The following is a 15,160-nucleotide window of genomic DNA, read 5'->3' as shown; positions in this document are numbered from 1 at the left end:
ATAATATCTCATTTGATCATGCATGATAACTTTAAAGGTACAGAAATTAAAGGTAAAATACCTTGGAAATTATAAATTTGGATTGAAAGTAAGGCATAAAATGGTGATAATAATAATTTCACATTTCTATTGCATTAAAAAATTTGCCAAGTGCTTCTAACTTCCTCATCTTGTGAAAGAAAATACTTAGAGTAAGGGCTTACTTCATATCTCTCACCAGGAAATGTGACTTCCTGAAACCTATACTAACTATTTGGAGTCATAGAATTCTAAAATATTAGAACTGGAAAGGACCTCAGAGGCTCCTAATCCAATACTTTCCTCTTATAGAGGAGGAAACTGATGCCTAGAGTGGTTGTGAATTGTCCAAGGTCACGTAGTTGGTGATAGCTGAGATTGGAGGTCATCCTTCTTAATTTTTAATTTTATATTTTTTTCTGGTACTAGATGTCACAGAGGATATAGTTCTGGACCTGGAGTCTTGAAGACCTGAGTTCAATTCTAGGCTCATATGTTTACAAGTGTTTGTCCCTGGACAAGCACATGCTTTCCAAGGTTGTTCTGAAAATTAAATGAGATAATATTAATTAAGTTCTTAATACATTTCCTGATGCATGGTAGGCATTTAATAAGTGCCTATTTCCTTCATTACTTCTTAAAAAATTTTTTTTAACCCTTACCTTCTGCCTTGGAAACCAATGTATTGGTTTCCAAGGCAGAAGAGCAGTAAGGGCTAGGCAATGGGGGTTAAGTGATCTGCCCAGGGTCACACAGCTGGGAAGTGTTTGAGGTCAGATTTGAATCTAGGACCTCCTATCTCTAGGCCTGGCTCTCAATCCACTGAGCTACCCAGCTGCCCCCTCCTTCATTGCTTCTTGCACAACATTGATCCTAGGGTACAAAATGATTTTAACAACAAAGAACTTATGGTAAACTGGAAGATGGAAAGTAGAAGTCATTTATATTGTCATTAGCAAGTCAACAGAAGACAATTATAACTAAGATACTAATGTTATTTCATGGACATAGAATCTCACTCTCAAGGATTTGTTTCTTTCCTGAAAAATATTTGAAGAAGATGGGGGCAGCCCCAAAGTTTAGCTGGATAATGTAACAGCCACATGCCTTTAGTTCATTGAACCTTCTACCCTCAGCCAAAGAAAGGTCAGGATGGGGCATGCTAAGGGTACACATTTTCCCCAAAGTTAGGGTTGAATAATTTGCACTTTCTCCCCAACATGGGACTGACACTCAGTTCTTCTAATGGAAAATGGAAAACAGAAGCCAAGGGTCTGAATGAGGCATAGAAGAAACATGGGGTACTTACGCTATGTTGAGGCAAATTTTCCCCAAATTATGGCAACACTTGATGCAGAAAACAGAAATCAAGAAATGTAATTTGGAATAAATGTTTAAACTGATTTCCTGGAAGTGAGCCATTGCAGTTGTCACAAACTCTTCATCTTGAGTTTCATATAAATGAGAAAACATTTCTAGTAGATCATTCCTTAAGGATGGATCTTTATGTTGCTGTTCAATCACTGCTTGTATCCATTGCAATAATTCCAACTTTATTTCTTGTGATATTTTACAGTTGTATATCTCCGCTAGCCTCTTTCTATTGTCTGCATTCAGGAAACCAAACAAAAAATGCACTGTTAAAGCCACAAAGCTAGTGGCGGAGTCTCTGCACTTTGCTAGAAGGTCTTTGACTCCAGGAATGGGAGGGGCTACTCTGCCACTGATTTCCTTCTCTTCCCCAAGGGCATAAAACATGGCAGCAAAAAATTCTTGGAAACTCAAGTGAATGAAGCTGTAGCAATTTTCAGAGTCACTATCTTTCTGAAAAATGTGCATATCCAGGAAAGCAGAGACATCAGAGGCCTCTAAACCATGCCTCCTGAGGTCATCTCCATCAAACAGGATTTTCCCTTCCCAAATTCCCTCCGCAGCCATGCGACAGAGGCTCCTGTGGTGCTGAACTGAACAGCTTCTGGCACCAGGGGATGCTAGACTAGAAAGATAACACATGTATAAGGTGGTTGTGGTTTTGGAGGCCTGCTTAAGATCCTTTTTTCTCCTCATCTGCTGCTTCATACAAGTGCAGATTATCCAACACATCAGTGGGACAAAGCACATGGTGAACAAAGTTTCATTGTTAACTATCAAACTGAAGGCTTGTTGGGCTTGATCTTCATCTCCAAAAAATTTACAGAAATACTTCCACCTGTCCTCTTCGGAGAACCCTAGGATCTCTACATGACGTGGATTTTCAAATAAAAAATCGCATTTCCCCAGAGCAGTGAGTCGTGTAGTGATGAGCAGGGAAGATTCAGGCAACATAGTTTTCCTCAATAAACTGCTCAGGAGAATAGGCACTGGCTGCTGCAGATTCCAGTCTTTACAGAGGTCATAGCTGTGCTCATCGCATGAGAATTTTAGTTCATCCAAGCCATCAATGACAAAGAGGAGTTTTTCTGGCTGGGACAGGATTCCTTTCATAGAAGCCTCTAGAAATGGCCAATCATTAGCAATTAAATCAGCAAACCTTGTTTTTTTTCCTCTTAGATGATTCATTTCTCTGCAATGGAGATAGAATATATAGTCAAACTTGTCCTGGTAGAGATTTCCCTCTGCCCAGTCTAATATCACCTTTCTGACCAGTGTTGTTTTCCCAATCCCAGCAGCCCCTTGAAGCACAACAATTTGTGGATGGGCTTCTCTCTTCTTATCAGGATCAAATAAAGATGCCACCTCTATAAGCTGTCCTTGATTTTCCATGATCTCGGCATGTTCCCATCCACTGGCCAAGAGCTCGTGTTCTTTCTGCTCTCTATAACGATATTCTTGCAGAAGCAACAGCTGTGTGAATCGGTGGTGTAAGTTTTCATATTCCCCAGGACAAGAATTCCTGTCTCTCATGACCCGATATTTCTCCATAATTCTGTTTCTATATGTTTTTTGGCAACCTATATTAGTGAAATCAAGGTAAAAAATACAATCATCATGTTCAGAAGGAACTCCAGAGATCAATGATTTAAAAAAAAAATTAAACCCTTACCTTCCATCTCAGAATCAATACTGGGTATTGGTTCCAAGGCAGAAAAGTGGTAAGGGCTAGGCAATTGGGGTTAAGTGACTTGCCTAGGGTAACACAGCTAGGAAGTATCTGAGGCCAAATTTGAACCCAGGACCTCCTGTCTCTAGGTCTGGCTCTCAAGCCACTGAATGACCTAGCTGCCCCAGTAAGTTCTTCAGAAAGACAATTGAGGAACAGAATCAGAATCTCAAAATATTGTGTTTTAATAAATCTTAGGAGTCATCTAATTCCTACCTAAGGTCACAACTCCCATGTATATAACATCCCCAACAAATGATGATTAGTATCTTTTTGTGAACTATGTTGATAGGGACATTACTATCAAATGGGGCAACCTATTCAATTTTTAGTGAAGTCTAATTATGAGAAAGTTTCTTCCATTTTTTTAAAAACATGGAATCTATTCTTAATCAGCGCTCCATTGAATGTACCAAAATGTGGGTTTTTCCTCCAACTTTGTATTGATGACTCTTTGAGAATAGAGAAGCTGAAATTGTGGCTCAAATTCATCTCCCGGGGAAAACATACAGCACTGACATTCTTCCCTATGGCTAGACATATGTCCTTCAGGCAAAGGCTCAGAATAAGCCCAAGACCAAATGTTAGTAGTTAATTTTTATCTCGTATAAATAAAAGTTTCCTCAAGATGTTCTGTCCTGCTAATAGGCAAATAGTTAACTTGAGAGGAAATGGTCCTTTCTGAATGTTTATGGCCTGAAGTTAACCTACCCAGAATATCCACAGTTGACTTCACTTATAGTAGTTACACTCAAATGAGATTAGCCTTGCATAAATAGTTATAGATAGGGATTATTCCTTCCTGATACAACAATTACCCAACTTATTATGATAAGAGGCTAGACTAAATGACATCTGAGGACCCTTCAAGTCTAGAATTCTATGATACCTTGTTCTTATGATTGCCACAAATTTAATCCCCACTGAAGCAAGTGCTAATTATAATTCTTATTTCATCTAAAATTCAAGTAGACAAATACTTATTAAACATCTACTAGGAGCCAGGCACTGTGCCAAGCACTTGGAGATACATTGGCCAAAGACAGTTCTTGCTCTCAAAAAGCTCATAGTCCAATGAGGGAGACAACATGCAAATAGCTATGTGCATCATGATCTCTACAGGATAAGTTGGAGAGAATCAATAAAGGATAGTTACCAATGTTAAGGGAAATTAAAAAAAAAAGGCTTCTTGTAGAAGGTGAGATCTTTGCTGGGATTTGTTGTTGTTGTTGTTGTTTTGTTGTTGTTGTTTTTTTAACCCTTAACTTCTGTGTATTGGCTCCTAGGTGGAAGAGTGGTAAGGGTGGGCAATGGGGGTCAAGTGACTTGCTCAGGGTCACACAGCTGGGAAGTGTCTGAGGCCAGATTTGAATCTAGGACCTCCTGTCTCTAGGCCTGACTCTCAATCCACTGAGCTACCAGCTGCCCTCTCTTTTCTGGGATTTGAAAGAACCTAAGGAAACCCAGAGATAGAGATGAGGAGAGAGAAAAGTTCAGGCACAAGGGACAGCCAGTGAAGATGCTCAGATTCTGGATATAGATCATCTTGTTAAAAGCAAGGAAGCTGGTATTACTGAATCAAAGAGTATGTGAGGGTCAGGATGGGAATAAAGCATCAGATACTTGGAATGGTTAATGACATTATGATGGATTTTGGAAGCTAAACAGAGGAATCCATATTTGATCCTTCTGATATTGGAAATTTGGGAGTCCTTGAACTAATTTTGAGGTCCCTGATCTAAACTTCCTGTGGATTGGAAACACAGAAGAAAAACAACCTCTTGAACACATGGGTTGATGCGGACATGGTTGGGGATGTGACACTAAACAACTACACCAATGCAACTATCAATAATATGAAAATAGGTCTTGATTGATCACATATGTTAAAACCAGTGGAAATGCACATTGGATATGGGGTGGTGGTGAAGGAGGGTGAAGGGGAAAGTAAAAACAAGAATCATGTAACCATGGAAAATTTTTCTAAAAAAATAAAATATTAAACTTCCTATGGATGTTTAGGGGACTTGAAACTACATTTCCCATGATTCCTGGCTTATGTAAATGACATAGGCAATTACCTAATACTATAAATAGAAGGTTAAATAGGGAGTGCTGGGACTGTCTCCCATTCTTTTTGTGATGGTGGAGGAGGAGCAGGTGAATGGCGGGTCCCTTTAAATTAACTCAACGTGGCTTCATTTTTCTAAATGGCTTTCAATAAAACCATTGAACCCATGATATTTTAAATTTTATCGCGCTATATTAATTTTATTTCTTACATCCTAGATGTATTAGAGAGTCATTGAAATTGATTGACTAAGGAGGGAGGGTGACATTGCCAGACTTATGTTTTCAGAAACAAATGTTCTAAACTTGAGTTCTCTAAATTAAAAATAATCATCACTTTATTTCAGAATAATTGATCTCCTTTGTAATTCTATATTATAGGATTAAAATTAATATCCAAATACTCCAAGAATTATATTTTCTAGAGTTTATTAATAATCACTTGAAGTAGAAGAATAAAAAGGAAATAGAAGAAAAAAACCTAATTATCTAACAAAATGAAAACCATGTGAGCAAGTTCTCCTGCTTCTTGTTTCACCTCACCTCCACAGTGTGCTATTATCGAAAAAGAGCAAGAGGCAGGGCTACATCAAATTTATATCCTCCCTATATCAGCATGTAATGTGAGAAGGTACATGGGATGCTGGGAATTGGAGTTTTAGGGTACAGAAATTAATTTCACAATATATTTTATTTTATTCACTTAAAACCACTTTTCTAAGGAGTCTGTTGGTTTCTTTTGCCTTTCTTTTTATCCTCAACACTTAGCACAGTACCTGGTATATGGTTGGTGCTTAACGGATGTCTATTGACTGACTAACCAGATTACTGAAGGAGTCCAGTACACAAAACATGGCCATAATACAATTCTGAGAGTTCAAGAAGGGCAGCATAGGGTAGTAGAAAGTATGTTGGATTTGAATTCATGATAATTCCTTTGAAATTACATCTCCAAAGCTTATGAACATGTTATTTTCAATAATTTATTCAAACTTTCTGAGCTTAAGTCTCTCATCTGTAAAAGAAAGTTACTAATAGGGGGCAGCTAGGTGGCTCAGTGGATTGAGAGCCAGCCCTAGAGACAGGAGGTCCTAGGTTCAAACCCGGCCTCAGACACTTCCCAGCTGTGTGACCCTGGGCAAGTCACTTGACCCCCATTGCCTACCCTTACCAATCTTCCAGTCAATACACAGAAGTTAAGGGTTTAAAATTAAAAAAAAAAGTTACTAATAATATTTTTTTCTATCCACATTGTCATAGAATTTACTTCTGAAAAGGAGTTGAGACATTTAGACATCCTTTTAATTTTACAAAGTAGAAACCCAAAGGCCAGGGAAGTTAAAAGATTTGCTTAAAGTTGCAAGCAACAGATTTGTGATCTAAATTTATGTCCTCTACTCCCCACCCCTATATCAATATTCTTTAGAATACATAATGCTACTCAGTATAGTGATGATAATTCTTTGGAAAATCTAAAAAATTTAGAAATTAGAAATTTAGAAATATTAACTTTTATTATTATGAGTTATTGTTATAGTTAGATGACAAAACTAGCAGTGGTATATATAGTATTAATCTATAATTAGATATAACATAAAATCATAACTAATTACTTATTGACTCAGGACTTTTCATCATTTCTTTCCTTTGTGCCCACTTTCTTTGTCAAGCATATTTTTAAAAACATTATTTTCAGTCACTTCCTTATAGTAAGCACTTAACCTGATTATGACCCTGGTGTTGCTTCATCCACTCCATCTTCCAGGTTTCTGTCTCCTTTCCCTGAATCTTCCCTCCCCATTCCAACTAAGCCACTTTTAAAAAAATTTCTTTTAAAAATACTTTCAGGAGGGGCAGCTGGGTAGCTCAGTGGAGTGAGAGTCAGGCCTAGAGACAGGAGGTCCTAGGTTCAAACCCGGCCTCAGCCACTTCCCAGCTGTGTGACCCTGGGCAAGTCACTTGACCCCCATTGCCCACCCTTACCACTCTTCCACCTATGAGACAATACACAAAAGTTAAGGGTTAAAAAAAATACTTTCAGGATGGATTCATCATCTATTAATAATAGATCAATTTCTGAGCCCCATTCCCAAACCAGATTTCAAATAGAACCCACACACATTAGGTTAAACCTCTGAAATAAAAGCGTTCTCTTTGGACAAGTGAGGTACGTGGATTTGAAAGTAGAACGTTCATGCTATTTCCCTCCCGTATGAGTATACTTTGCTTAGTAATCTGCCAGGAAAGGTATAAGAGGGCAGAACAGGAACTGTGTTTCTCAGAAATTTCTAAGATTGGGAGTGTGTGGTCTGAGGAAAATGTTTTTGTTTTGCTAATTGATTCTGACTTTGACCAGTTTCTCAGCTTTTGTGGCTTTGGGAAATCGACCTCTTAGGCAAGGGTGTTGAGGAAGAAACATGATGTGTGCTGGGAAAAGTTAGAGAGGCAGGGTGATAATTTCTCCCAAGATTGACATGGGTAATCATCCAGGGCATGGCAAGCTAGACAACTTCTCCAATACCTATGACCTCTCAAACCTTTCAAAAGCAGAAATTACATACCAAAGATAAAGCTCCTTTAGCTATCTATAGTGCCTACGACACCTAGAATAGAAAAGAAGGCTAAAAAACCCCAGAAACTGATACTCACTGACTCTGAGGCTGCTTAACACCCTTCCTCTATTTCCCACACTACTGGCATCACTACCAGTCTACACTACAAGATTCAAGGACACGACTCAGGCTTATATCAAAACCCACTCATACATGCCTCCTTCCAGTTCTATGGAGACCCTCACCCTAAGCTTCAGAAGTTGACTCAAGCCTCAACAACCAGCTTGGTCACAGCCTTTCAGAAACAAAAGTCTGTCAGAGGCAGCAAACCTGAAAGTAGCAGTTTTGCAAAGTTCTAAACTGCTATTGCTGAGGGGAAAAGAGGATCTAAACTTCTGATTCCAGGTCAGAGAACTGAGGAAGAGAGGAAATGATATAGGCTGAGTCACCAGGACAGGACACTATATGAGTTGGGAGCACTCCACCAAAGATGGGGAAAAACATAGTATCTAACTGGGGTCATTTCTGACCATCCCAAATTTATTTGGCAGAGACATGATCTGGTGAATTGTGAATTCCTCTGAATGAGAGGAGGCTGAGACTTTTTGAGATCCAGCCCCAAAGGAAACCACAATTGAAGGGGAAGGAATCAGGAAGTGAGTAATAAGGAACTAAGGAAAGGGTAGGGGGAAAAATACCAAAGATTTCACAAAAAAGGAAACTCAAATATCATGAACATCAAAAGATGAATTATCAGGATAACAGTAACAACAGAAGGAAATATGGCCTCCAGATCTAATAAACAAGTTTAGGCATCTATGAGTAAATGCTAAAAAAATAAAGGAAAATGATCCAACTCTTGATGAGACATGGGGATGAGCTCCTCTTTTCTTGCTCATCCCTGATTACCTCCTTAAGTTGATAAGATGCCCATCAGTATACACCTGACCTCAGGGGTGTGCTGGAGCCAGCTCCCACTGGAAATTGGCAAATGGCTACAAATCAGGGCTTGATTTATTATTTTGTCATTTATCTAAACCCAAGAATGTGATGGAAAAAATTATAATGCAGAATAAACTTAAAAGTTATCCTGAGTACATTTTTTTTTCAGAAAGTCAGTTAATAAACTTTTACCCACTCATTGTAACTTGATCTACTCTTTTTTTTTCAGTCTATTTTTCTTCTTTCTCTCCTGTTCCATGCTGCTTTTCATAGTTCTAGATTCTCCTCAGGAATATGAGATCAAATGAAGAAATCGTATATCTCTACAAAGAGGTGATGTGGAGCTTAGAAGATATAAGGATAGGTGAAAGTTGTAATTAAGAATATTGCTGGGCAGCTGGGTAGCTCAGTGGATTGAGAGCCAGGCCTAGAGACGGGAGGTCCTAGGTTCAAATCCGGCCTCAGACACTTCCCAGCTGTGTGACCCTGGGCAAGTCACTTGACCCCCATTGCCTACCCTTACCACTCTTCCACCTATAAGTCAATACACAGAAGTTAAGGGTTAAAAAAAAAAAAAAAAAAAAAAAAAAGAATATTGCTATGGGCAACTCTGTGACAAAGTGAATAAAGTACTAGGTCTGGAGTTGGGAGGACCTGGGTTCAAATCTGACATCACACTTCCTAGTTCTGTGATGCTCAACTAGCCTCTTAATCCCAATTGCCTTGCCCTTCTGTCTTAGAATTGATATTAAAATAGAGAGTAAGAATTTTTAAAAAAGTAATATTGCATTGGAATTTTGTTAAATTTTGCTAAATTTGCTAAAAATTGCTAAGGAATTTTCAAAGTGTAATAGAAGCCAATGGGAATATTAAACTTGAGCGAAACTGACTGAAAATCTGAAAGTATACTGAAGATGGTGCTCCCATAGCTGTGATTTATACCTTGAAAATATTTCCATACTATGTAGAAAAGGTGAGTTTTGTACCCATAGAATTAGGACATATTGAGGGGAGGTGAATAAACTAGGAAGAACATGGAAATATTGCTATAACAAAAGCTAAGAATGAGGGGGCAGCTGGTAGCTCAGTGGATTGAGAGTCAGGCCTAAGAGACAGGAGGTCCTAGGTTCAAATCCGGCCTCAGACACTTCCCAGCTGTGTGACCCTGGGCAAGTCACTTGACCCCCATTGCCCACCCTTACCATTCTTCCACCTAGGAGCCAATACACAGAAGTTAAGGGTTTAAAAAAAGCTAAGAATGAGAACAGTTTCTATTGAACAATATTTTATGGTTGAAATTCCATCTCTCTTCTCCACCGTTTTTTTTCTTTTTTTTTTTTTAAGAAAAGAGGTAGCAAAATGTTCTGGTGAGAGCATTCTATTTGGAGTCAGTAGACTGATTTAATCCTGACAGAGATTTACTACTTTGTGAACTTGATCAATTCATTCAACCCATCATGGTTTTCAGGTCTTTACCTGAAAACAAGTTACTGTTGAATTGATTACATTATCTTCCATGTGCCTTCTAGCTGTAAGCTCTATGATTCTCGGATTCTTTGAATAACAGAAATGAGACTGTGTCACTCCCTAAGTGAGGTAATAATGAATCTGAGAAGATGGTGAACTATAGAACCACAAATGAGCTCTATCTTATAAGTTAACATGGCTTGTCTTTTTTTTAAGAGGGATACTACAAATTTCAAATATTAAAGTTCAGAATGGAATATAAGGTTAGAGAACCTGAGAACTCAATTTATTCTCAAAAGCTCCCAAAGTATCTTTGTCCCATCTGAGAAAAACACTCAAGCAATTTCTTTAAAAATGTTGTTTTAATCAACTAAATTATAAGATATTCAGAAAGGAAAACATGAGTTACATTCTCTTTAAGGGATCCAATGAGAAATTATTAGGAAGGAGAAAGGAAAGAAGGAAGACAAAATAGAAGAGAGAAAAGGAGGAAGGGGATGACTGTGTAGCACAATGGACAGTGCCAGGCATGGAGTTGGGAGGACCTAGGTTCAAATCTGGCCTCAGACACTTCTTGGCTGTGTGACCCTAGGTAGGTCACTTCATCCCAATTGCCTAGTTCTAGCCACTCTACTGCTTTAGAATTGATAGCTAGTATAAGCAAGGACTTTTAAAAAAGTAAAGGAGGAAGGGAGGAAGAAAGGAAGAGAAGGATATAGAGATGGAGGAAGGAAGAAATGACATTCTCTTATTGAAATACTATTTTGTGAGCCTGATTCATAATTTGATAAAAATGGCTACCCTTCATGTGCTTGGGCCAAATATCTTTTTTTTTTGTTCTGAGAAGAAGATTTTATTTTTTACAATATACAAAGCAAAATCATACTTTTTATGGTTGGAAATTCAATGGAGTTGCCTTCAGACACCCATTCTAAAAAATAATTTACGACTTTTGGATATTCCCAGAACTAGAGAAAGGAGCCCAAATAGATCTGAGGTAAATATTTCCTCTACAACTAAAGAGCCAAAACACTCAATATCCTCCCTAGTAATAAATCCTTCTCATGCTCTTTACTGAAGCTAGAGAAGAGTGAAGAGAGGGCAGGGAAAAGAGGGATGCAGAATAGATCACTGCTCTATGAGTCAGGCCCAGTAAGTGTTGTCTGAGAGAATTATGACTGCCCCGTTCTGGTTGTGAAGGGGTAATGAAGAGAGTGTAGATTTCATCCTCCATACTGTTTTTACTATTTAATGTTAATATTATGATCCCATAAGAGTAACATTCATAATGGCAATAATGGTTAACATTCACATAATGCATTATGGCTCATAAAGAGCTTTAAATACATACACTAATTTAATAATTCCTTGAGAGCAGATACTTTGTGATTTTTGTTAATAATAATTATATGATACTATATAATTGTATAATATAACAATCTTTCACTTCCTATAACCTCACAATTAATATCATGCTTGAACATAGGACTTACCTAAGTTTAAAAAAAATAGGTAGAATGCTCTTTATCTAGATCAGTGGTTCCCAAACTTGTTTGGCCTACTGCCCCCTTTCCAGAAAAAATATTGCTTTTCCCCCTGGAAATTAATTTTTCTTAAATTTTAATAGCAATTAATAGGAAAGATAAATGCACCTGTGGCCATCATTGCCCCACTGGATAGCCACAGCACCCACCAGGGGGCAGTGGCGCCCACTTTGGGAATCACTGATATAGATTATTTAATGTTCCCTTGATAGGACTCATCTTACTCCTTCCTTCTAACCCTTAGTTCATGCTCTCAATCTAATCTCTGAGGCAGATTTCAATTCTTGTTGCTGGGTACTATGTCTTTATGAATTCTGGTCTAGCCACTGACTTTCAGCTTCTCCTTTCTGACCATTAGTGCCCGTATTTCCTCTTTCCTGAATGTTGTCACTTATTGGTCCATACTCGTAGTTAGTTACTTTTTCCATATATAGTTCTTGAATTCCTGATTTATACCTTCATTCCATTGGTCCATGTGGTCCTGGCCTGACCACTTTTTCATTAGTCTGTCAACATGTTTCCAAAATCCCAACTTTCTTCTCTCTGATCTTTTGTCCTTCCCTCTCAGGAACCTGCTGTTCCATCTGAGTTTATCTGAAAAACATAGGCAGAAACTATTAGGGGAAGTATTCTCTTAAGAGACTTGGAAGAAGCCCAGGAAGAAAAAGAAAGACTCATCCTAGTGTCAGACCTCCCAATCCACCTCAAAACAATGAGCTTACCTGTTTGGCTCAGAAGATAGAATTGAAGTCTTTAAATCTATATGCTAAAACAATATAAAAGAGATAGCATTGGCATTAGAAAGAAGCTGGGTGCTGCCCAGATATTGACAATGATTAGTTAGACAACAACCATTTATTTCTATGTGTCTGGAATTTGCTAAGTTCTGTAGCTACAAAGAAAGGCAAAAACCAACAAAAAAAGCAAAAGTTCAAATGGTCTCTGCCTTCAAAGGGCTTACATTCTAAGGAGGAAGTATGAATGTGGAACATACAAATGAAGCCTAAGCAGTATATATAAGCAGTATAAGACCATGCATGGTCAAATACAAGACTCCGAGAAATGTCTCCCACACCGATTTTAGAGAAATATCTCCCCTTCCATTTTTTAGCATCAGCCTTAGATTCATACTATGTTATCAACTTACATGAACAAAAACGTTATTGTTCCTTTCTAAATAGTCACTCTAATAGATAGGGAAACTTTCCCTCTTTTCTCAAGAAAGGGGATAGCTATTCCTGGGATAGATCAGAAGACCAGGAATCAGATGGGATATGAGCTATGGTTAAAGCCCACATGCATAATGTTGTCGTTTTGGCTCCAGGAATGCTTCTCATCCATTGATCCCATCAGAGTGCCATTCCTCTCAATCATTATCGTCACTGACTCTATCTCCTGATCCAATGACAACATGGCAGAAATGCCAAGCCCAACTCACCTGAAGTCCTGACCTCAAACTGATTAGTCCTGAGGAATTTGCCAAAATGAGCTACGGTTGTCTGATACTCCAAGAACATCACATATCAGACATAGAACCTGAAAATCCTACCCCCAAACCATTGTTCTGGCTACTCTCTTCCTGGGACTGTTCTCCTAAGCCCAAGTTTCTTCTCTGTTCAGAAGAGGGGCTCAACTTATCTTGTCCCCTGATTTTCTTCCCTCTATCCCATTCTGATTTTCTCTGTCCTAGTTCACTTGAGATTCTCTGACTCTTGTTTTCTCTAAGGCCCAACTTTTCCTCTCTGTTTTTGGTCACAACTGGTACTTCACCTGTGACAATGCCTGGGGAAAAAGAATTTCCCCTTATTTCCAGAGATCATCAGTCAGTCAATAAATATTTATTAATTTCCTACTCGTGCTAGGCACTGTGTTATGCTGGAGATACAAAATGAGGCAAAAAGATAATCCTTGTCTCCAAGGAGCTTACAGTCTAATAGAAAAGACAGCATACAAATAAATAACTACAAGGCAAATTATAATTTCCCAGAATAAGAGGTCATAGCAAGGCCAATGGCCTTGAGAGCAAAAAGGAGCCCAAGGTTTCTACCCACTAATCCATTCTCAAAGCCTAGTATTCTGTTTATTTTGAGTCTCCCAGATATACAAATAAGAATAGAGAGGGGTTCTGAGTGAGGGAGTAATAGAAGGAATTAGGAAGATACATAAAAGAGGATGAAGATAGGAAAAAGGAAAGGAAGGGAGGTAAGGGAAATGAAAATATGGTGGGTGAAGGGATGAGGTGGGAAAGAGAGGTTAAAATGAGCAAAAACTAGTATTAAATTAGGAGAAATTGGGAGAGAAGTTGGGTATTAGAAGACATGGAAAAAAAGGGGAAAATAAGAGTTTGGTGAAGTGGTACAATAGGAGAAAAAGGTTGGAAAATAGGTATATCCAACAGGCAAAGGTCTCTCCATACTCACCCATTTGTGGAGCCTCTCTCTTTGCTTGCTCCCACAGCTCTCTCAGGCCCATCTTCTCCCATATCATGAGAGCCACATCCCATGCCTCCCATTCCCCATAATGAAGAACCATGAGTTCAGCCATGTCAGTATTATCAGCCTTTTTCATCTGTCCCCTAGGGATCCTGAGAAATTTCTCTTTAGGGGGAGAATCCTCCAGAAATAACTTGAATTTCTTGAGCTCCTCAAAGGTCAACTCTTCTAAGTATCACACCAGTATACAGCGGATACTCTCAGTCATATCGTCCCAGAGCCAAGTTCAAGAGAATATGGTAGAAAAAATTCTAACCTTGTAAGGAAGTTGGGTTTAATGGGCTATGGCCATCTTACTATTTTACTCCTTAATTCATCCCTGCCAATTACTCAATGCCTTCTGCTCTAGATCAGTGCAGGCAAGCCCAAACTCTCAGCACTTCTTTATTGAAAAAAAAATGACCAATGGTTCCTCCCATTTAGTCTCTCCCTCTAATATTCCATTCTCATATTCTAATCCTTACTCACTTCTACCAGGGCCAATCAATCTCAAAAATGTCTCCAATCTCAAACTTTTCAAAGTCTCAGCTTGGGAGAGAAATATAAAGTGGAAATGAATGAGATGTCCTACGGACCAAGAGATCTGTCCCAATAAGCAGGAGTCCGGATTGGGATTCTGGTTCTGCCTTCTCTCTCTCTTACCTAACCAAGTCTGGCAACAACAGACAATGTTTCTCAATGCGCAATTTTACTTCCTCATCATTAATTCTTAAAGGGCCCAACATGCCATTCCATGTGAGGATGCAGAACTGGAGCTGAATGAGACTTCTAGAAAGATTTGAGAGTATTTTTTGTAGCAGAAAGAGCAGTGGAGTGGGGATTTGGAGGGATGTGGATTGGAATCTCACTCCTGGGAATTACTTGGTGTGTGATCCTTGGGCAATTGCTTCATCATTCTGAACTTCAATTTCCTCAGATTAAAAAAAAGTTAACACATAAATGTCATTGAGGTTTACAGAGTCCTTTAAATCACTT

The 15,160-nt window shown here is 38.6% G+C and overlaps 1 protein-coding gene across 1 annotated transcript in view; it reads right to left on the bottom strand.

Annotated features, from left to right (window-relative positions):
* LOC123238756 (NACHT, LRR and PYD domains-containing protein 3-like) overlaps nt 1-14,393 on the bottom strand; it is a 38,952-nt gene extending 24,559 nt beyond the window's left edge. The window contains 3 exon segments of the mRNA XM_044665960.1: nt 1,328-2,969; nt 12,150-12,287; nt 14,114-14,393. Coding sequence (XP_044521895.1) covers nt 1,328-2,969; nt 12,150-12,287; nt 14,114-14,393 — 2,060 coding nt within the window.
* Between the last annotated feature and the right edge of the window lie 767 nt (nt 14,394-15,160).

This window comes from Gracilinanus agilis, chromosome 3, assembly GCF_016433145.1.
Source record: "Gracilinanus agilis isolate LMUSP501 chromosome 3, AgileGrace, whole genome shotgun sequence".
In the NCBI taxonomy this organism is placed as follows: domain Eukaryota; kingdom Metazoa; phylum Chordata; class Mammalia; order Didelphimorphia; family Didelphidae; genus Gracilinanus; species Gracilinanus agilis.
This window is presented reverse-complemented; position numbering and strand designations above follow the sequence as displayed.